The sequence below is a fragment of the Ornithodoros turicata genome, chromosome 5 (genome assembly GCF_037126465.1).
Source record: "Ornithodoros turicata isolate Travis chromosome 5, ASM3712646v1, whole genome shotgun sequence".
Classification (NCBI taxonomy): Eukaryota; Metazoa; Arthropoda; class Arachnida; order Ixodida; family Argasidae; genus Ornithodoros; species Ornithodoros turicata.
Genome location: NC_088205.1, coordinates 80388666 through 80403910, shown reverse-complemented (window position 1 = coordinate 80403910; position 15245 = coordinate 80388666). Strand labels below are relative to the sequence as shown.

Sequence of the window (15245 nt, the reverse complement as noted above, 5' to 3'; positions counted from 1 at the left end):
CTCTACATGCACTACGCGTGCACATCATACCGCTATTGACGGACTGAAATATAGTTGTCTTCCGACGTAGCTTGTCCCTCGTCCTGTTAAAGTACAGCATACTCCCAATGCGTGCGTGACAAGCCAGTATGGTCTCTAATCATGAAAAGCTTCCTTTGACTGGCAACACTAGACTTCGAGAGACCGAACCACGGGAGCGGTGTTCTTTACGTTATGTGTGCATAATTTCTCGCGCCAGGGCATTGCCGTCGACAAGAACGGACACATCGTTGTGGTGGACAACCGGGGCAGCTCCGTCCTCGTATTCCACGACAGCGGGAAGCTTCTTGGACGCTTCGGTACCCGCGGTGTGGGAAGCAACCACTTCGCCGGTCCGCACTACGCCGCCGTCAACAGCCGGAACCAGATAGTTGTGTCCGACTTTCACAACCACAGTGTCAAGATATTGGATTCGCAAGGCAACTTCGTCGCGTCCTTCGGGTCACACGGTGAAGGGCTGGGTCAATTCAATGCTCCAACTGGTGTGGCTGTGGACGCCCAGGACAACATCCTCGTCGCTGACTGGGGTAACAGCAGGATACAGGTGTGTATAGACGACGCGATAGGACGTACAGAAGGAGTCATGACGAGATAACTGACACACGTCTCAATTGACATAGTCCTGAACTGTGGCGACGGTAGTAAGGGTCGTGTCGTAATAGCGCGACAAATATGCTCCAAAGATAATGTCAGTATCGTTGATAGTCACACGCGATATATGATAGATATTGGAGGGGTTGTACTGGGACAGATAGCAGGGGTAGTCATGGCAAAGTCGTCGGAATGGATAAGACCACACCATAGTTATGTCATGGCTACAAGGCAGCAACAGTCATGACATGCCTGGAATCGGCAAAGATTTGGAGGGCAGTCGCCATTGCGACGTTATTTTTATACTCGGAAGGCTAAAAGTCATTGCATTAGCACGGCTGCAGTCGTAATAGGACAACAAGATAGAGGTCAGCAATCGCCACGACCATTCATACTAGCTATCTTCAGTTGGGCTGCATTTTGTGTGCTAGTGCCAACGGTGCATGTTCCCGCATTCGATTTACCGTAGGTGCAGCTCTTGCACAACACATCGTCATTCGATCGGAAAAGGTCGCTGGAGGGCACGCAGCACAAGTGCAGTACAAACCTAGGGCATACTTGCCACCAATTTTGCAAAGATAGGCCGCCTGGTGCTGCTTGAGTTGTAGACCTCAGACCTTGTGACAAGGAGCAGATCTCCGTGACAACCGATCAGAGACCTACACTCTTCTTTAAGTTTAGCTTTGTGTACTTTGTACTTTGCAGTGTACTTTGCGCGAGGGCGACATATGTTGCGCACTTGGTTTGCACTCCTTTATACAACCATGTGCACTTTTTGACGAACCGGAGACAGCTAATGTCTTGATATGAACCATGCGTCATGTCTGCGGTGCTGTAAAGAAAAAAGAAACACACAATACTACCAAATGTATGTTACCTTTGGATACCAAAGTCCTTTTAACGGCACTCGTCCCACAGGTCTTCGACAGCAACGGCTCTTTCCTGTCCTTCGTCAATAGCAGCGCCGATCCTCTGTACGGTCCCCAAGGACTCGCCCTCACGGACGACGGCAACGTCGTGGTCGCCGATTCTGGCAACCATTGCCTCAAAGTATACAAGTACTTACAGTGAAGCTTTTGTCCTCCAGCGTTGGTGCCAATCTTGACTGTCGTAGTTTACGTTAGCCAAATAGCTGCATAGCAATATACGTGCAGAAGGTAACATATCCTGAGCTTGTCATCTTCCAAAAGGACTATAAGTGCTGTGCTTGGTATTCAAGAGGTGGTGTGTGGGAGGAACTAGTCATCGAGAGAGGAACTATGCAATCTGTTTGGGATGCAGTGGAATTTGTACATTATACATTGTACATTTGTACTGATGTACCGGGGGAAATGTGTGTGATAAAGAGGGGTAACAGTTTACAGTTCGGATAACTGCGTTGGTGTGGTTGATTTCTTATCCGTTGTTGATGATATCGATGCAGGCTGCTTTTAGTTAGGTTCTTGAGTGTTTAGTTTTAATGGTTAGTTAGTTGAGTTTCCTATAGTCAGATAGCTAATATTTAAATTCTTATAATAAGTGGAATTAACAGTTTTTTTACTTTAAATTAAGGTAGCGGACTACACAATTTGAACCATAGGGACATGTACCCAGCAAACGCATGTCGCGTGACGTACGACTTTTAGTAAGGCCTGACACCACGTTGAACAAGCCACAGTTCCGTCCTGTATATTCTCTGATGAAACTGCTGGAAATCTGGTCTAGTTGGTATCCAGACATAGCAAAAAATAACAGCGCGAAGACCAGACAGGACAAGCGCTGTTCTGGACAAGCGCGGAGCAGCAGTGCTTGTCCTGTCCTGTCTGGTCTTGTCATCCATCCATACTGTTATAGTTTCATTATATTTGCCTTGTTTCATTAGTTAGCTATCTGGAACTGCTGTACAGCGGTGCTACGTGACATGCTGATGCCAACTTTAGGATACGGTTAAATATTTTTATTTTGAGCCATATAGATTGCCTTCAATGAGGCATCGTGAAAAAGAATAGATGGGTAAAATACTTTATTGGAGGGTAGCAAAAATACGTATTGACCAGCTCTTTGATTGGTCAGTCGTCGTCCATGACAGGACGACGCATGTACGACACGTTCAATATCAGGACTTCCGTTACGACATCCCTCACACAGACACCGAGTTTGGTATGACATCAGGATCCAACCAGACGTAGCTGTATTTCCGTGTTCTGTTCCTCTGCTTGATGGTGTCGCTTGATTTCGCCAAGTCTTCTTTCAGCCTGAGGGAACATCACGTCGGACATTGTAAAAATAGAGTAAGTGTTAAACTTTACGCGCTGGGCACGGGCTTTTCGTACTGTTCACTGTACTGGTAGTGACCTACAGGATGTTAAAGACACGCAGCGGTGTCAGAAGCGAAGAACTCACACCTACGGCACGCGTCCACTGGTGAATCTAATAAATTGCCGACAAGACATCCCAGAAGGGCCCTTACTAACGCAGTCTATACACTAAAGAAGGTCCGCTAGATTCCTTCTCTCTCCCCTCCTCCCCTCTCTCTCTACATGTCATATCAAATCACTGTGTCGTCTGCCTCATCCAGGTATTCAGACGCGAGGACAATGCTCAAGAAACTGACGGACAACAGAGACCAATCCAAACCCGACACGTATGGACCACAGCACTTACGCATCATGTGCCTTAACGTCGTTGTGATGCCACAGGTGCTGCACGGCATGGTTTCCCAATTCATGTGAGGGGCGCGCACTTAAGCGTCGAAGTGCTGTGATCACCTGCAGGGTCGTGTCCTTGTTGGGCAGCTGGTCTACCAGGTCCTTTTCCGTACGCGACACCTGAAAGCATACATCACTCGATAATACTTTATGGACGATGGACTAAATGGAGATCAGATGGACTGACCTTGTCCCTGGGTATGTTACCGCGCATGAGGGTCGGGTAATTGGGCAGGAATCCTGCTTCGTCGTATTGAGACAGGTTGACAGCGGAGTGGAATGCAGTGCAGTTTACGATCAAGCCCGTTACGAGTTCGATGAGTTGGTCGACAGCCGTGAAGCCGCTCTCAGTGTTTCCAGGTATTCCCTGGTGAGGCACGGCATTATTTATAACGCGGTATACACTTTCATAGGCGCAGAAGGTATTGCGAGACCGCGCTAGGAACATGATATTGCTGAAACAGACTGGTGCTCAGATGATGAGGAATTTGAGAGTCCACACACTTCCAGACGTTGACCTTTCAGAGGCACAGTATCGAGACCATACAGAAAGGTCATAAGACCCTTGTTCGTATACTTCGGATAGCCTCAGTTGCCTCGCGGCCCTAGCACGGGATGTACTCGGCGTACCTCGTGGGCCGAACTCACGTATGTAATATCTCCCTATAACCATAGAATATAAACCCAACGAATACAGTTTTCTTTATCTGGGAAACAGACATTCACGCGCATACCCAAGCAGCACAATGTACTGAAAGTCGAGTGCAATAGGGGTAGACGGGTAGGTGGAAGGCCTTGAACAGACTCGTGAAACTAAGGAACATTGATAAAACACATACCGTCCACCCCTATTGCACTCGACTTTCAGTACATTGTGCTGCTTGGGTACACGCAATCTCAACTCCACGTGTATGAAAAGGAGAAAAGACCCAAGCAGCAAAATGTACTTAAAGTTGAGTGCGATAGGGGTGGACGGGTAGCTGGAAGGCCTTGAACAGACTCGTGGAACATTGATAAGACACATACCGTCCACCCCTATTGCACTCGACTTTCAGTACATTGTGCTGCTTGGGGAGACAGCGTGGCTTCCAGTCTAGCGGTTGTGCTGATAACCCGGTGCTCTTATCTTATCTTCACTCTTCCTAAGGCACGTGCAACGATCAGTTTGCCGTTTTGCAGAGCTAGACATGTTCGGTTGGACCATGGCTGCTTCGTCCGTTGCTGGTTGTTGCCGTTCATTTTGCGAAATGATGCGAATTATATGGTCCGAATGGTGTACTTTACTACTGGTAGAACTCTAGTGGACGCTGGATAGGTGCTGTGGACAGTGATATCGGAATTCGGAACTACTTTTGCCCGCTGCGCATGTAATCTGGAACTGTGCCGCAGACGGAGGTAAGAGCTTAATTCTTGCACCGTCTTTCTAATACCGACCATTCATGGCATTACATCGCGGTGTAACTGGGATTATTTTGAAGGTTCTTTAAGGTATCGCTGAGATCTCGGCACGGCACGCCTTATTTAAGATACCTCGCGGACGACAGTGTGTCTGAGCAGCGGGCACTATGCCACTAAGTTGTTGGTGCCCTCGGTCGGATTCGAGCCTGCAACCTCGTAAACACTGGGTCATGTTTCCAGTTCATGTTTCTTTGTCTCTATCTGGCAGTCACGCGAAGATAGGCGAAGTCTGGCACTAAAGATCATTTCTATCAATCAAAATTGCAAAGGAGGTCACGCCATGATAGGTACTGCTTGTAATGTTACGGTTTAGAAGAGAAAGCCAAATTAGATAAGAATTTTTAGAATTAGAGAATTACTAATTATTATTAGAATTAGAAAAAGATAAGAGTGTAGCGTCGCTTTTCAACGAATGCAAAAGCTTTTTTCTTCTTTTTTACCGTGGCTCTTCATAGTTTTCTCATTCTCTCAACAAAGAAATTGAACAATAGTGGCAGTTTGTGCGAGTTGGTGAACATGAAGAAGACTGGCCACAGTCTTGTTCATGATTCGTTCTCCGTTGCATAAAGCATAATGCCAATCAACGCATTACCTGTATACCGCATCCACCTTGAGACTGTTCCTTGTGCAGTTCTTTGTGCCATTCTCGCAACTCGTTGTCTTTTCCGATGCTTCCTTCTTCGACTGTTCCATCGGCGTGTCATATTCGCTTTAGTTATGATGAACAGCGTTCAAATGTATAGAGTCACTTACCGTAATAGAAGGAAATAACCTTGTCGACATAGGACCGAACGGCGTTGTAGATAAGAGTTATATCGTCTCGGAAGGGGTACGCTTCGATGACGTCACTCGTTACCTTGCAGGAAGGACAGAATGATAATTGCTCAAACACTTTGAAGAGAAGCAATGAAACTGTAGCACTGCAACAAATTGTAACCCTCCCATGTGTCATGACTCATGACATACATCTAAGGACGAGCACATACAGGGTGGTCCGCCAACCACGATAGAAATTCGTAGTAAAAAACGTAGGCCCCGTAGAGACATGCGGTCAAAGGATTCTTTTTTCTGCCAATAACTTTTGCCACATATTGGTAACATTTTTATTTCATTTCAATTGACGGAAACTTAATTTATTGAATTGAACTCCGAAATTTCCCAAGGCAACTTAAGGTTTTCTTAGCGGAAATGGGTTCCGCGTGGTCATTTTACTCAGTATAGCAGATAGTCCCACTCGTAATGCAATGGCAATTGCCGAAATAAATTCGCCGAAAATGAGCCCTTGGCTCCGTCTCTTTTTTGACGGCTCGTAGTTAGTGCGCAAAGCTGCGAAGAAAGGAGGTGCATTGACACGCCACCGCACACGCCACATTGACCACATTGTATATACATGAAGGACATACACCTTGTCTGAAACCAAAGCAACACTAATAGGGCTATCGGTTGCAAAACCAGGCTGGTGCGGGACTCGAACCAGCACTTCTTACGTCATATCACTCCGCAACCGAATGCGCTTTATTTTCCTAAGGGTTTGCACTTGGCACTCATCTACAAGTCTTATGGCTCCTGGCCAGCTCCAGACTGGTTCCAGTCGGTCCCTTTAAACCTTTAACGCGTCTTATGCAGGATATTCAATCATAACTATAAACGTGGTGCTAGTGCTTGACCTGGAATGCGTCTTGTTGGTAAGGAGAGTAGAGAGAGACGTACCCCGCTAGCTTCAAAAGACTTTGGCAGATTGAGGTCGTCTCCAATGCGGAATTCTTCGAATCTAAGACAGAATACAATATCACGCACGAAAAAGAAAGGAACTTTGGTTCGCATCTTACGCCCTCTTCAGGATGTGCGTCAGTCCACGAACTCCAGTCGTCGTGCAGGTGTCCATCCATCCTCCTGGTGCAAAGTAAGTTTCCAGAATGGACCTGCGTCATTTTACTGTCTATGAATCCGACCTACGTATTGAAGTTCATGGAAGATGTGGTCACGTACGCGTTGGTCTGAGCGACATGCATCAAGTGCGGAGCAAGAAGTCGGTACACTGGGTGTGACTGTGACAGATTCCGTTGCATGCATACCCATACGCTCTCCATTAGCAAATGGGTCCTTCCTGTGGGGAGCAACTTCATTTGAAGTGTCACGTCCTAACGAAATTGCGTGTCTTCACAGATCTACTTAACCTACACCACCAAAAACTTGCGTGTCTATTGTTTAAAGATTGTTTCTGAACGTGACGAAGAAGTTGCGTACATCTAATGTATGATTTTAAGGAATATGGCGCAAACATGCTCCTGCTCCGATTCCCGACTGGCAACATTGTTGCGAAACAGTAGCGCCATCACCTCGAAGGTCGTCTTACGACTTTAAAGCAGATCTGGTAGCCATCCTGCAACGCGGACCGGAGAGGCACGTTTCCGAAAGAGGCATGTGTCGTTGCTAGGAGACGAACGCTTGGAGCGCATGATGACGTCACCTACCGCTACGCGAAACCGAAACTTGTGAATTCTTGTCAGTTCCTTCAAATCTTGGTAGAAATACGCAACGTTCGCGAGAATTTATAGAACATAGAGAGCCAAGCAGTACACAACTAACTGATGAGGCTGGACAACACACCTGTTTTACTTACAACTGAACTTGTCGCATAAAACAGTAAATAAAGCAGGTGTGTTGTTCGGCCTCGTCCGTTGTGTGCTGCTTTGCTATGTTCTATAAATACCAACTACCCCATGCTGCAAGATTGATTAGGATTTATATTAGGATTGATTAGGATTGCGTGTCATATCTTTGTATTATATTGGTTTTATGACTTGAGGGAAGAAACTAAATAAATACAATTTGTGTTCTACTGCTTATGAGCATAATAGTAGTGACAACACTGAAGCCTGTCACTCTAGTCTGCTAGATAGGCACGTACCAAGACTCAGCCATGCGCGATGCACCATAGCATCGGCGTGATTGAAGAACATCTTTGCCAACATCCAAGTGTCCTGCGGGTCGCTGGGCAGGAAGACCTACGACAAAGCAGTGGCAACGTTATTCTTAAACGTTGCTTGGGGCATAAATAAGTACCAAAAGCCTATGAACTATTGCAGGTATCTTTTAATTATTAACGAAGAAAAGATGAGAAACAGGAATAACTCTATTCAGTGAGGGAAACGAGGGCAAAGGATCGACAGAGGACCAGGAAGACATTATGTGTATGACCAATACGATGCCATATTGCTGACCCCACAAAGGCACATGAGAGCTCCGTTTCGCGAACGCAGGGATACAGTTGAGATGGTCTTCCGTGCCGATATTTACGTATATTAGCCTTCATGTTCATGTTGTGTCAGACAGTGCAGAATCGACCTACGGGGGGCTGTTGTGTTGCGAAAATGTCGTATAATATCCGATTACGGCATTGACACATGCACATAACTCCGAGCAATTACAGCGTGATGAAAAAGCCTCGCCAGGGTTTAGCAAAGTAAATTAATTATATTCAAAATGAGCAACGTTACACGAAACATACCTCAGAACTACTTTACTTTTGCTTACTTACTTACTAATTACTTTCAGTTTCCAAAAGTTACTTCGTAATGCTGAGCAGAGGTAATTCCACAGTACAGCTATCGACACCACCGAACTCCTAAGTATAGACCCACTTCAGTTTGCAAACAAGAGGGTGCACCTGCGCATGCGCATGTAGCAGATGTCGCTGGTGGGGAAAAATGAGTAGGAAACCGCATGGTGTGTACGGCGTATTTACCGCTGCGAAACGATGATCGCGCAATTTTTGCCCACCAAACTAAAGTCACTGGATTGGGAAAAGTAGCGCCATACTTTCCGTTTCCCGCCTCGACCTTGGAACAACAATGGCGGCCGCTGCATGTGTTGGTACACTACAGCCGCCATTGTTGTTCCAAGATAGCGGCGGCAAAGATCAGAGGATGGCGGTACTTTCCCAATCTAGTGACTTTACACCAAACAGGACAGCAGCGCCGCCGCTTCGCTATGACGTCACGCACTGAAGTGAGTCTATATACTGTTGCTTATTCAGAGTAAGCGACAGTAAAACCAATAAATAAACAAGCGGGCTCCAATTCAAACGTATAGACGTTACACGAACATGGTTAGACTTCGGTACTACCTATACTTACAGGGTTGTCACACGACTTGTCCGGAAACAACTGTATCGCCACTGGAAGCAGCTCTCCCAGGTGGTTCAAATAGAAGAGCGCTATGGGCGCCACGATCTACGGAGGATACGCCCCTATATTGCAGCATGTTTGTATACGCTGGACGGTTCGTAGTGGTATACCATTCTGTCGTCTTTGCAGGGCAGGTTGCGAAGTAGCTTGAGGTCGACGTAGAATAGCTTTTTCTGTTGGATCGTCTCCTCCATCGTGTTTCCCTCCAGAAAGGGCAGTAACTGCATCTCGTCGGCTTGAAATCTCCGGAAATAAAAATAAGTTCACCTTAGTTTCATCGTCTTAGTTCCACATCAACGCCACCTCAACTTTGCCTTGGTCTCAACCTAGCCTTACTTTAGCCTCACTTTAGCTGTGCCTGCGTCCCACTACTGTTCCCCCTATCAGTCTACCTGGCACAGTGTTCGGTGCGCACTGTTTCGGCTTGCGTTGCATGGCCTGTTGAAGATCTCACGGAAGATCACAGCACAGGTGCTTTCGCGGCTCCAACGCGTTACATTCTGCATTGCTTAACACATCAGTTGGTGGACTCGAGGGAGTGTCAAGTGGAGTAGCAATCCCAGATGTTAGCTATTACGAAGAAGAAGAGTGGTGTTTAGGGTGACGTGATAAAGAAAAACATTGGGAATGGTGTGCAAGGTCGGTGGTGTAGTTTGGTGCACAACTCCTGACGTCGTGGACGCGGTGGGCGAACGTGACCTTCAGGAAGTCACATGCGCCTTAATGTCATACGGACGTGTATACACCTGTTGGTGTCAACGGAGCCTAAGTCCGTACAGCTCGAAGCACAGTTAACTTGAACGCTCCTCCGACATGCGGAGCCGGAAGAGTGTTTCGACTGTCCCACTTGTGCTGCGGGGGTATCCGCCTTGTCATGAGCTGTTGACTCGGCATTGCAGTACTATTGCATCCTTGCGATATCAGCCAGCATACACCTCTACATAATCGCCGCAAAACCAAACAAACCTCGCGATGATAACAACAGCTGACGGTATAATGCGATGCCGAGTCAACAGCTCATGGCAAGGCACACACCCCCGCAGCACCACTGGCACAGTCGAAACAATCTTTCCCTTTATTTCTCGTAAGCGCCGCAAGGGTGGCTCTCTTCCCGCTCCGCAGGTCGGAGGCACGTTCAAGTTAACTCTGCTCCGAGCTGTACATTGCAGGTACAGCCGGTAGAAGATAGAGCGAGCGCTCTAGAGCAATCGGTGGCTGCCAGTCCAAGATGCCATAAGTAAACGCAGCAACTTGTCTAAGCTTGCAGACGGAATACGAGCGAAAAAAAGAAAAAGAAAGAAGAAGAGTGAAAAAAGAAAAAGAAAGAAAGAAGAAGAAGAAAAAAAAGAAGAAGAAAGAACCTTACTCTGGCGGAATGAGCAAGCACAGGCGCAACGCGATCGGGTTGAGCCCTTGTAGCCTCTGAGCGCCGAACCAAGAATCCTCCTTCCATCGGCAAGTGCTCTGTAAAATACGTCATCTTCAGTGCAAAGAGAGACAAATTCGATCATGATGGCCACCAAGAGCATCATTCACCATCACATGAAGGGTATCGATGTGCTGTTGAGTGATGGGCTGCGATGTGAAGTGATGTCGAAGAGAATGTCCAGTGTTGAAGCCGAGCGATAGGTTTTGAAGTTCATGTCCAGTGATACGTTACGTTGAAGTCGAATGATGGGTTAGGATGAATTATGATGCGATGAAATGGGCACTGCGTAAAGCCTGTGACGTTGAATAAATTTGTACATCTAAGTGGCGACCTAAAGCTTGAGTGCGAAGCTCTTATACAAGGGTGTCTCAGTAAAATCCCCTGCGGTCCGGTGGTGGCGAAGCGCAAAAGGACGTAATTCATTGGTGGATAAGGGAGTGGAAGAGCGTCCTTTAGCGCTTCACCGTGACCAGCCGCGACATAAATATGTGAACCGAAACCAGTTCATTACTGCAACAAATGACAGGCTTCGGTGGCAGATTTTTCTCTTAAAGGTGTCCACTAAAGGTTCCGAAAGGGGTAGTACCCATTTTAATGCCGACGGCGCCTTGCTTTAGAAGTTACGTTTTTGTTTCACAAAATACATTTGAATTTTTATTTAAATAATGAGCGCCTCCCACTCATTCACACGGTGCGCAGCTTGTAGGTGATATCAGACAGATACTTGTATACAAACAAACGTTCTTTGATTGGTGCACCCGTTCGCGAATTATTTAGCCCGAGGCACCCTGTATATATACTTGCCCTTTCTTCTGCATTCCATATGGTAGTTTTCTTAATTCCAGTGTTGGCTGCTGCTGCTGCGGTCCAATCTAAAATGTGACGTTATCTCTAGCCTTCATTCATGCATGGTTATCTTACTACTGTTTGGAACTATATTTTTGCAGAAGTAGGTTAGGAGACCGTTTATCCTGCCTCAGACTGAAGTGCGCCTCGGCCGACCTCGCATGCTACAACAGTTCTAGTCGACCAACAACACTGGCATGAAGGTGGCTCGAAATAAAACTTTGGGTTCACTTACGGCTGGTTCGGGAAGTCCCATCTTGTAAATGTTGCTGAGATCCGCTAGAGAAGTCCAGGGCGTGGATGTAGCGCGAATGAGCTTGGTCTCTATCTTTGTCTTAAGGGTTTGGACTTCTTTCTGCGGTGTTCATCGTTAATCATTGCTCGACATATTGTTATCTTTCTTTGAGATGTTGCCGGATACTTACCGTGTCGCCGGCAACTTTTTCTTCTTCCGGAAGGCAGCGCACCTGAGAGTATGAGGGAAATAATTGAAAAAATGAAAAAATTCCCGGGAAAAAATTCCTGGAAAAAATTCCCTGGAGAATGGGAAAGGTGAATGGCTCGCAATATCGAATTCCCGTAGCGTCGACTTCAGGTGTACGAAGAAATGTAGTCTGCTACATCTCGGTAACATAGCTCCGTATTGCAACATAGTTCCGTATTTGGTATTTCTAATTCATTTGCTAAACTCCCTAAAGATAAATTTCTCGATCACGTCTTTACTACGCAATGTACACCTTCCGTGAGCAATGTGGCATTGATCGTCCTATTCCAGAGACGACATCCCGCAACATCAACATGACTCCTTCAAAAAGGGGCAGAATCGTTTCAGAACCCCTTTAATCCGCAGGCCGACCACTGTGGCGTCGCTTATGATCATAATTGTCTCGTTTACGCAGTGCCTCAAGCTATTCTAACCATGTAATCCCAGCCTTGAAATGTCATGATTCATACAATGCGAAACTGATTAGTCGGCAAACAGGCTGTCCAGCCTGCGAGTGGTGCCGTGCTCTCAATGCAGCCTGCGTTATGATGAGTCACGCTGCATCACTCTCTGCGCAATACGGGCGTATTTACAAGAGCGCAACACAGCTGAGAGGGGAGAGGGATGTTGTTTGCTATCGCATCAGGACATCCGAGCCTAGCGCAGGAAGCAGTACAACATAATCGTTCGGAGAGGTGATAGCTGTTGATGATAGGGCCCAACGTAAGAGCAATCGAGCCCCGTTGGTTCCAATCGGTCCGTTTTGGTGCAGTTTATCAATGGTCGGCGTGGGGATTAATTTTGCCCACCACACGCATATTTGAGGTTGCTCGCGGAAGACTTCTTGTGCGTTAAGGCGACCGCGTATACGATATACTAAAACTCACTAATAGGAAACATGACGAGGAGAAACGTCGCCTAATACGGCGGATCTCGATGCAATCTCTCTTATGTCAAGCAAGAAAGCTGCCGGTACGCTCCTCGGTTCACGACGGCGCACCGTTCGCGTTCGCGAACGGAATTGCAAATTCAATTATCACGGTTTGATTAAATCTTAAAACACTCCTCAATCAACTTTATCTGGGTCATACGCAAGCAGCACAATGTACTGAAAGTCGAGTGCAATAGGGGTGAACGAGTAGGTGGAAGGCCTTGAACAGACTCGTGAAACTACCCAAGCAGCACAAGGTACTGAAAGTCGAGTGCAATAGGGGTGGACGGTATGTGTCTTATCGATGTTCCTTAGCTTCACGAGTCTGTTCAAGGCCTTCCACCTACCCGTCCACCCCTATTGCACCCGACTTTCAGTACATTTTGCTGCTTGGGTAAAGAACATTGATAAGACACATACCGTCCACCCCTATTGCACTCGACTTTCAGTACACTTTGCTGCTTGGGTATTGGCTAAGGCACGGCATCACATGTTCTTGCTTACAGCCGAAACCGAAAAAAAAAAAAAAAAACCGAAAGAAAAAAAAAAACCGAAACCGGGTATAAGCATGCTGTTCGTTTTTCTCGTTTATCTCAAGTACTACGACGTCCTGCAGGATGATACCATCACAGTCGAACACAACTCTAATCTAAAAAATTTCCACCCGGTGGCTCCAGACTGTCCCAAGTTGCTCTCTCTCTCTCTCTCTCTCTCTCTCTCTCTCTCTCTCTCTAACATTTCCACCCTTCCATATTGAGCACCATCATACCTGGACCGGAGCCCCATCCAGGTTCTGCGTGTATTCCATCATCCTTCTGCGACGCGCCAGCTCGTCGGACCGCTGATTTCCGAAGGCATCGTTCTGAGGCAGAAGACAGTCGTACATTTGGAAGACGTGCGTCTTCTCGGCCGATATCCACCGATTCACGGGAAACACCATGACGGTTTCTCCCGTTTCCCGATGTACCACGCTGGCGACCTCCAGGAACCAGTCGTCGGAGATCCCACTGCGGTCCCTCCAGACTTCGAAGACGGTCGGCGTTCCAATGGGCGGTTCGGGGTCGATGTAGTAGCGACCTTCTTTGCCCCGTTCGTGGTCGTTTTGGAAGAAGTTGTCCAGGTGAATGTCTCGCGTTGCGTTCCCGTTGGCGTCGAGGAGGCGGGCGTAGACATTGGCGTCGGTCCCGGCCTTCTGGCGGTCCCCGGTTCGCACCTTGAGGATGTACACGGCGTTCAATCGCGTCGAGATAGCGTTCCCCATGTTGGGTGTCTGGACAGAGCCATTGAACGATTATTGAGTGATTTATGTAAGAACAGCCGCGTGAAATCTGCAACGTTAACTGTGTAGTACGAGACCTTACCTTTGTGACAATCTTGAATCACAGTCACTACGCGCATGCGCGCGAATATTGCTGACACAATTCAATTTCGCGGACATACGAATGACGGCACATCATGTTAAGCTTTCACTGGGAGGCAGGCGTGACATCACGTGACGAACGTCGCCAATGCACAAGGGGCCCATTGCCTTCATATCATCAAACTTCCTTCCGGAGCCTTGGCGAGAACGCTTCTAGATTATGAACGTGAATTGATTCCAAATGCGGTTCTGCTAACACGGAAAGTAAAGCGATGGATGGAGGACGCGTACCAGGCAGTATTAGAAGTGTCAAAGGGTACCTCAAGGGTACCCAAACGATTTAGGGCCCGTCACATATACACAACTTGGCTGAATAGGGACGTAACCTCCTCTTAACATTACACCTGTGACAACCAAAGTTCCTCAAAAATTCTCCATATTAGTCTTTGTATACGAATCAGCAGATTTCTGCACTGCGATGGATCGAAAGCGTCTAATGTAGCGGAATTCCACCTTTCGACTCGTACACACCAGCGTTTCAAAATGCATTTGCGCCCGGTTTCTTTTTTCTTTTTCTTTAATCTCAGCAGCAGCATATTATTTTTTCAGAAAGCATCCAGGCTCTATTTTCAATCCACAAAGTATCACTAAAAAAAAAATGGAACAGCACTAAGATCACTATCACCATTTATACCGCTTAGGACGATTTCAAACTTTACGCGCAAAACAGACAGGAAGTCATTCCTCATCCCTCTTTCACCCGTCACTTTCTCTCGAGGAAAAAAATATAATAAAATAATGACTGGATATCCACGGAACACAGTTAAAAGTATTTAACGACAAAATTACGAACAAAAAGAAAAAATACTTTACAGAAATTCTAATGAGGATCGAGAGCAAGAGAAAAAAAAAAAAAAACTTACAGCGATGACCTGCAACCGATTGCCATCCATGGCTCGCACGATATACAATGTGAAAACAGACGCGCAACGAAATCTGCACGTGCAACAAGTCAACCAGTGTTTGCGAGAAAAAAAGAAAGCAAGAAAAACTACGAGCGATGGGGGGTCATAAAATGACGTTTCTTCGAAAGGTACTTACCTGACGAACTCGCACGACTTGACTGCCAAAGCACAGCTGGAACAGTCGTGATCTACACACAGCTGGTGGCTCCCGGGCTCTGCGTTTTTGACGTCTGGCAAAACGATAACATATTTCGCCTGTCCACAT

At 46.8% G+C, this 15245-nt stretch overlaps 3 protein-coding genes across 7 annotated transcripts in view; 2 read left to right on the top strand and 1 right to left on the bottom strand.

Annotated features, from left to right (window-relative positions):
* The window catches only part of LOC135394951 (tripartite motif-containing protein 3-like), a 31485-nt gene extending 29482 nt beyond the window's left edge, over positions 1–2003 (top strand). For both annotated transcript variants that reach the window (XM_064626055.1, XM_064626056.1), the window contains exons 5-6: positions 239–583; positions 1549–2003. In XM_064626055.1, coding sequence (XP_064482125.1) covers positions 239–583; positions 1549–1701 — 498 coding nt within the window. In that variant the 3' untranslated portion in view covers positions 1702–2003. The remainder of the gene's footprint in view (positions 1–238; positions 584–1548) is intronic.
* Positions 2004–2551: 548 nt separating this feature from the next.
* On the bottom strand, positions 2552–15194 carry LOC135394947 (allene oxide synthase-lipoxygenase protein-like). Of its 3 annotated transcripts, none has more exons than XM_064626044.1 (16): positions 15117–15194; positions 13425–13925; positions 11666–11707; positions 11476–11595; positions 10332–10429; positions 9076–9208; positions 8915–9010; positions 7687–7783; positions 6765–6882; positions 6605–6697; positions 6486–6546; positions 5529–5631; positions 5368–5459; positions 3505–3684; positions 3274–3437; positions 2552–2864 (listed from the first exon to the last, which is right to left on the bottom strand). In XM_064626044.1, the coding sequence occupies exons 2-16, from the start codon at positions 13914–13916 to the stop codon at positions 2750–2752; spliced, it is 2004 nt and encodes a 667-aa protein (XP_064482114.1). In that variant the 5' UTR covers positions 13917–13925; positions 15117–15194; the 3' UTR covers positions 2552–2749. The 3 variants fall into 3 exon arrangements, with proteins under 3 accessions (XP_064482114.1, XP_064482112.1, XP_064482113.1); XM_064626042.1 differs by lacking the exon at positions 15117–15194 and adding an exon at positions 14939–15047; XM_064626043.1 differs by lacking the exon at positions 15117–15194 and adding an exon at positions 14017–14181.
* The window catches only part of LOC135394949 (male-specific lethal 3 homolog), a 151391-nt gene continuing 140657 nt past the window's right edge, over positions 4512–15245 (top strand). For both annotated transcript variants that reach the window (XM_064626049.1, XM_064626050.1), the window contains exon 1: positions 4512–4712. The gene's annotated coding sequence lies outside the window, so the exon portion shown is untranslated. The remainder of the gene's footprint in view (positions 4713–15245) is intronic.

Coding starts and splice junctions, on each gene's coding strand:
- LOC135394947 (XM_064626042.1), bottom strand. CDS start 14,968: ATGGATGGCAATCGGTTGCAGGTCATCGCT. Junction 9,011..9,075: donor CCTGCAAAGACGACAGAATG/GTATACCACTAC, acceptor TATCCTCCGTAG/ATCGTGGCGCCCATAGCGCT. Junction 6,698..6,764: donor CATGTCGCTCAGACCAACGC/GTACGTGACCAC, acceptor AAAATGACGCAG/GTCCATTCTGGAAACTTACT.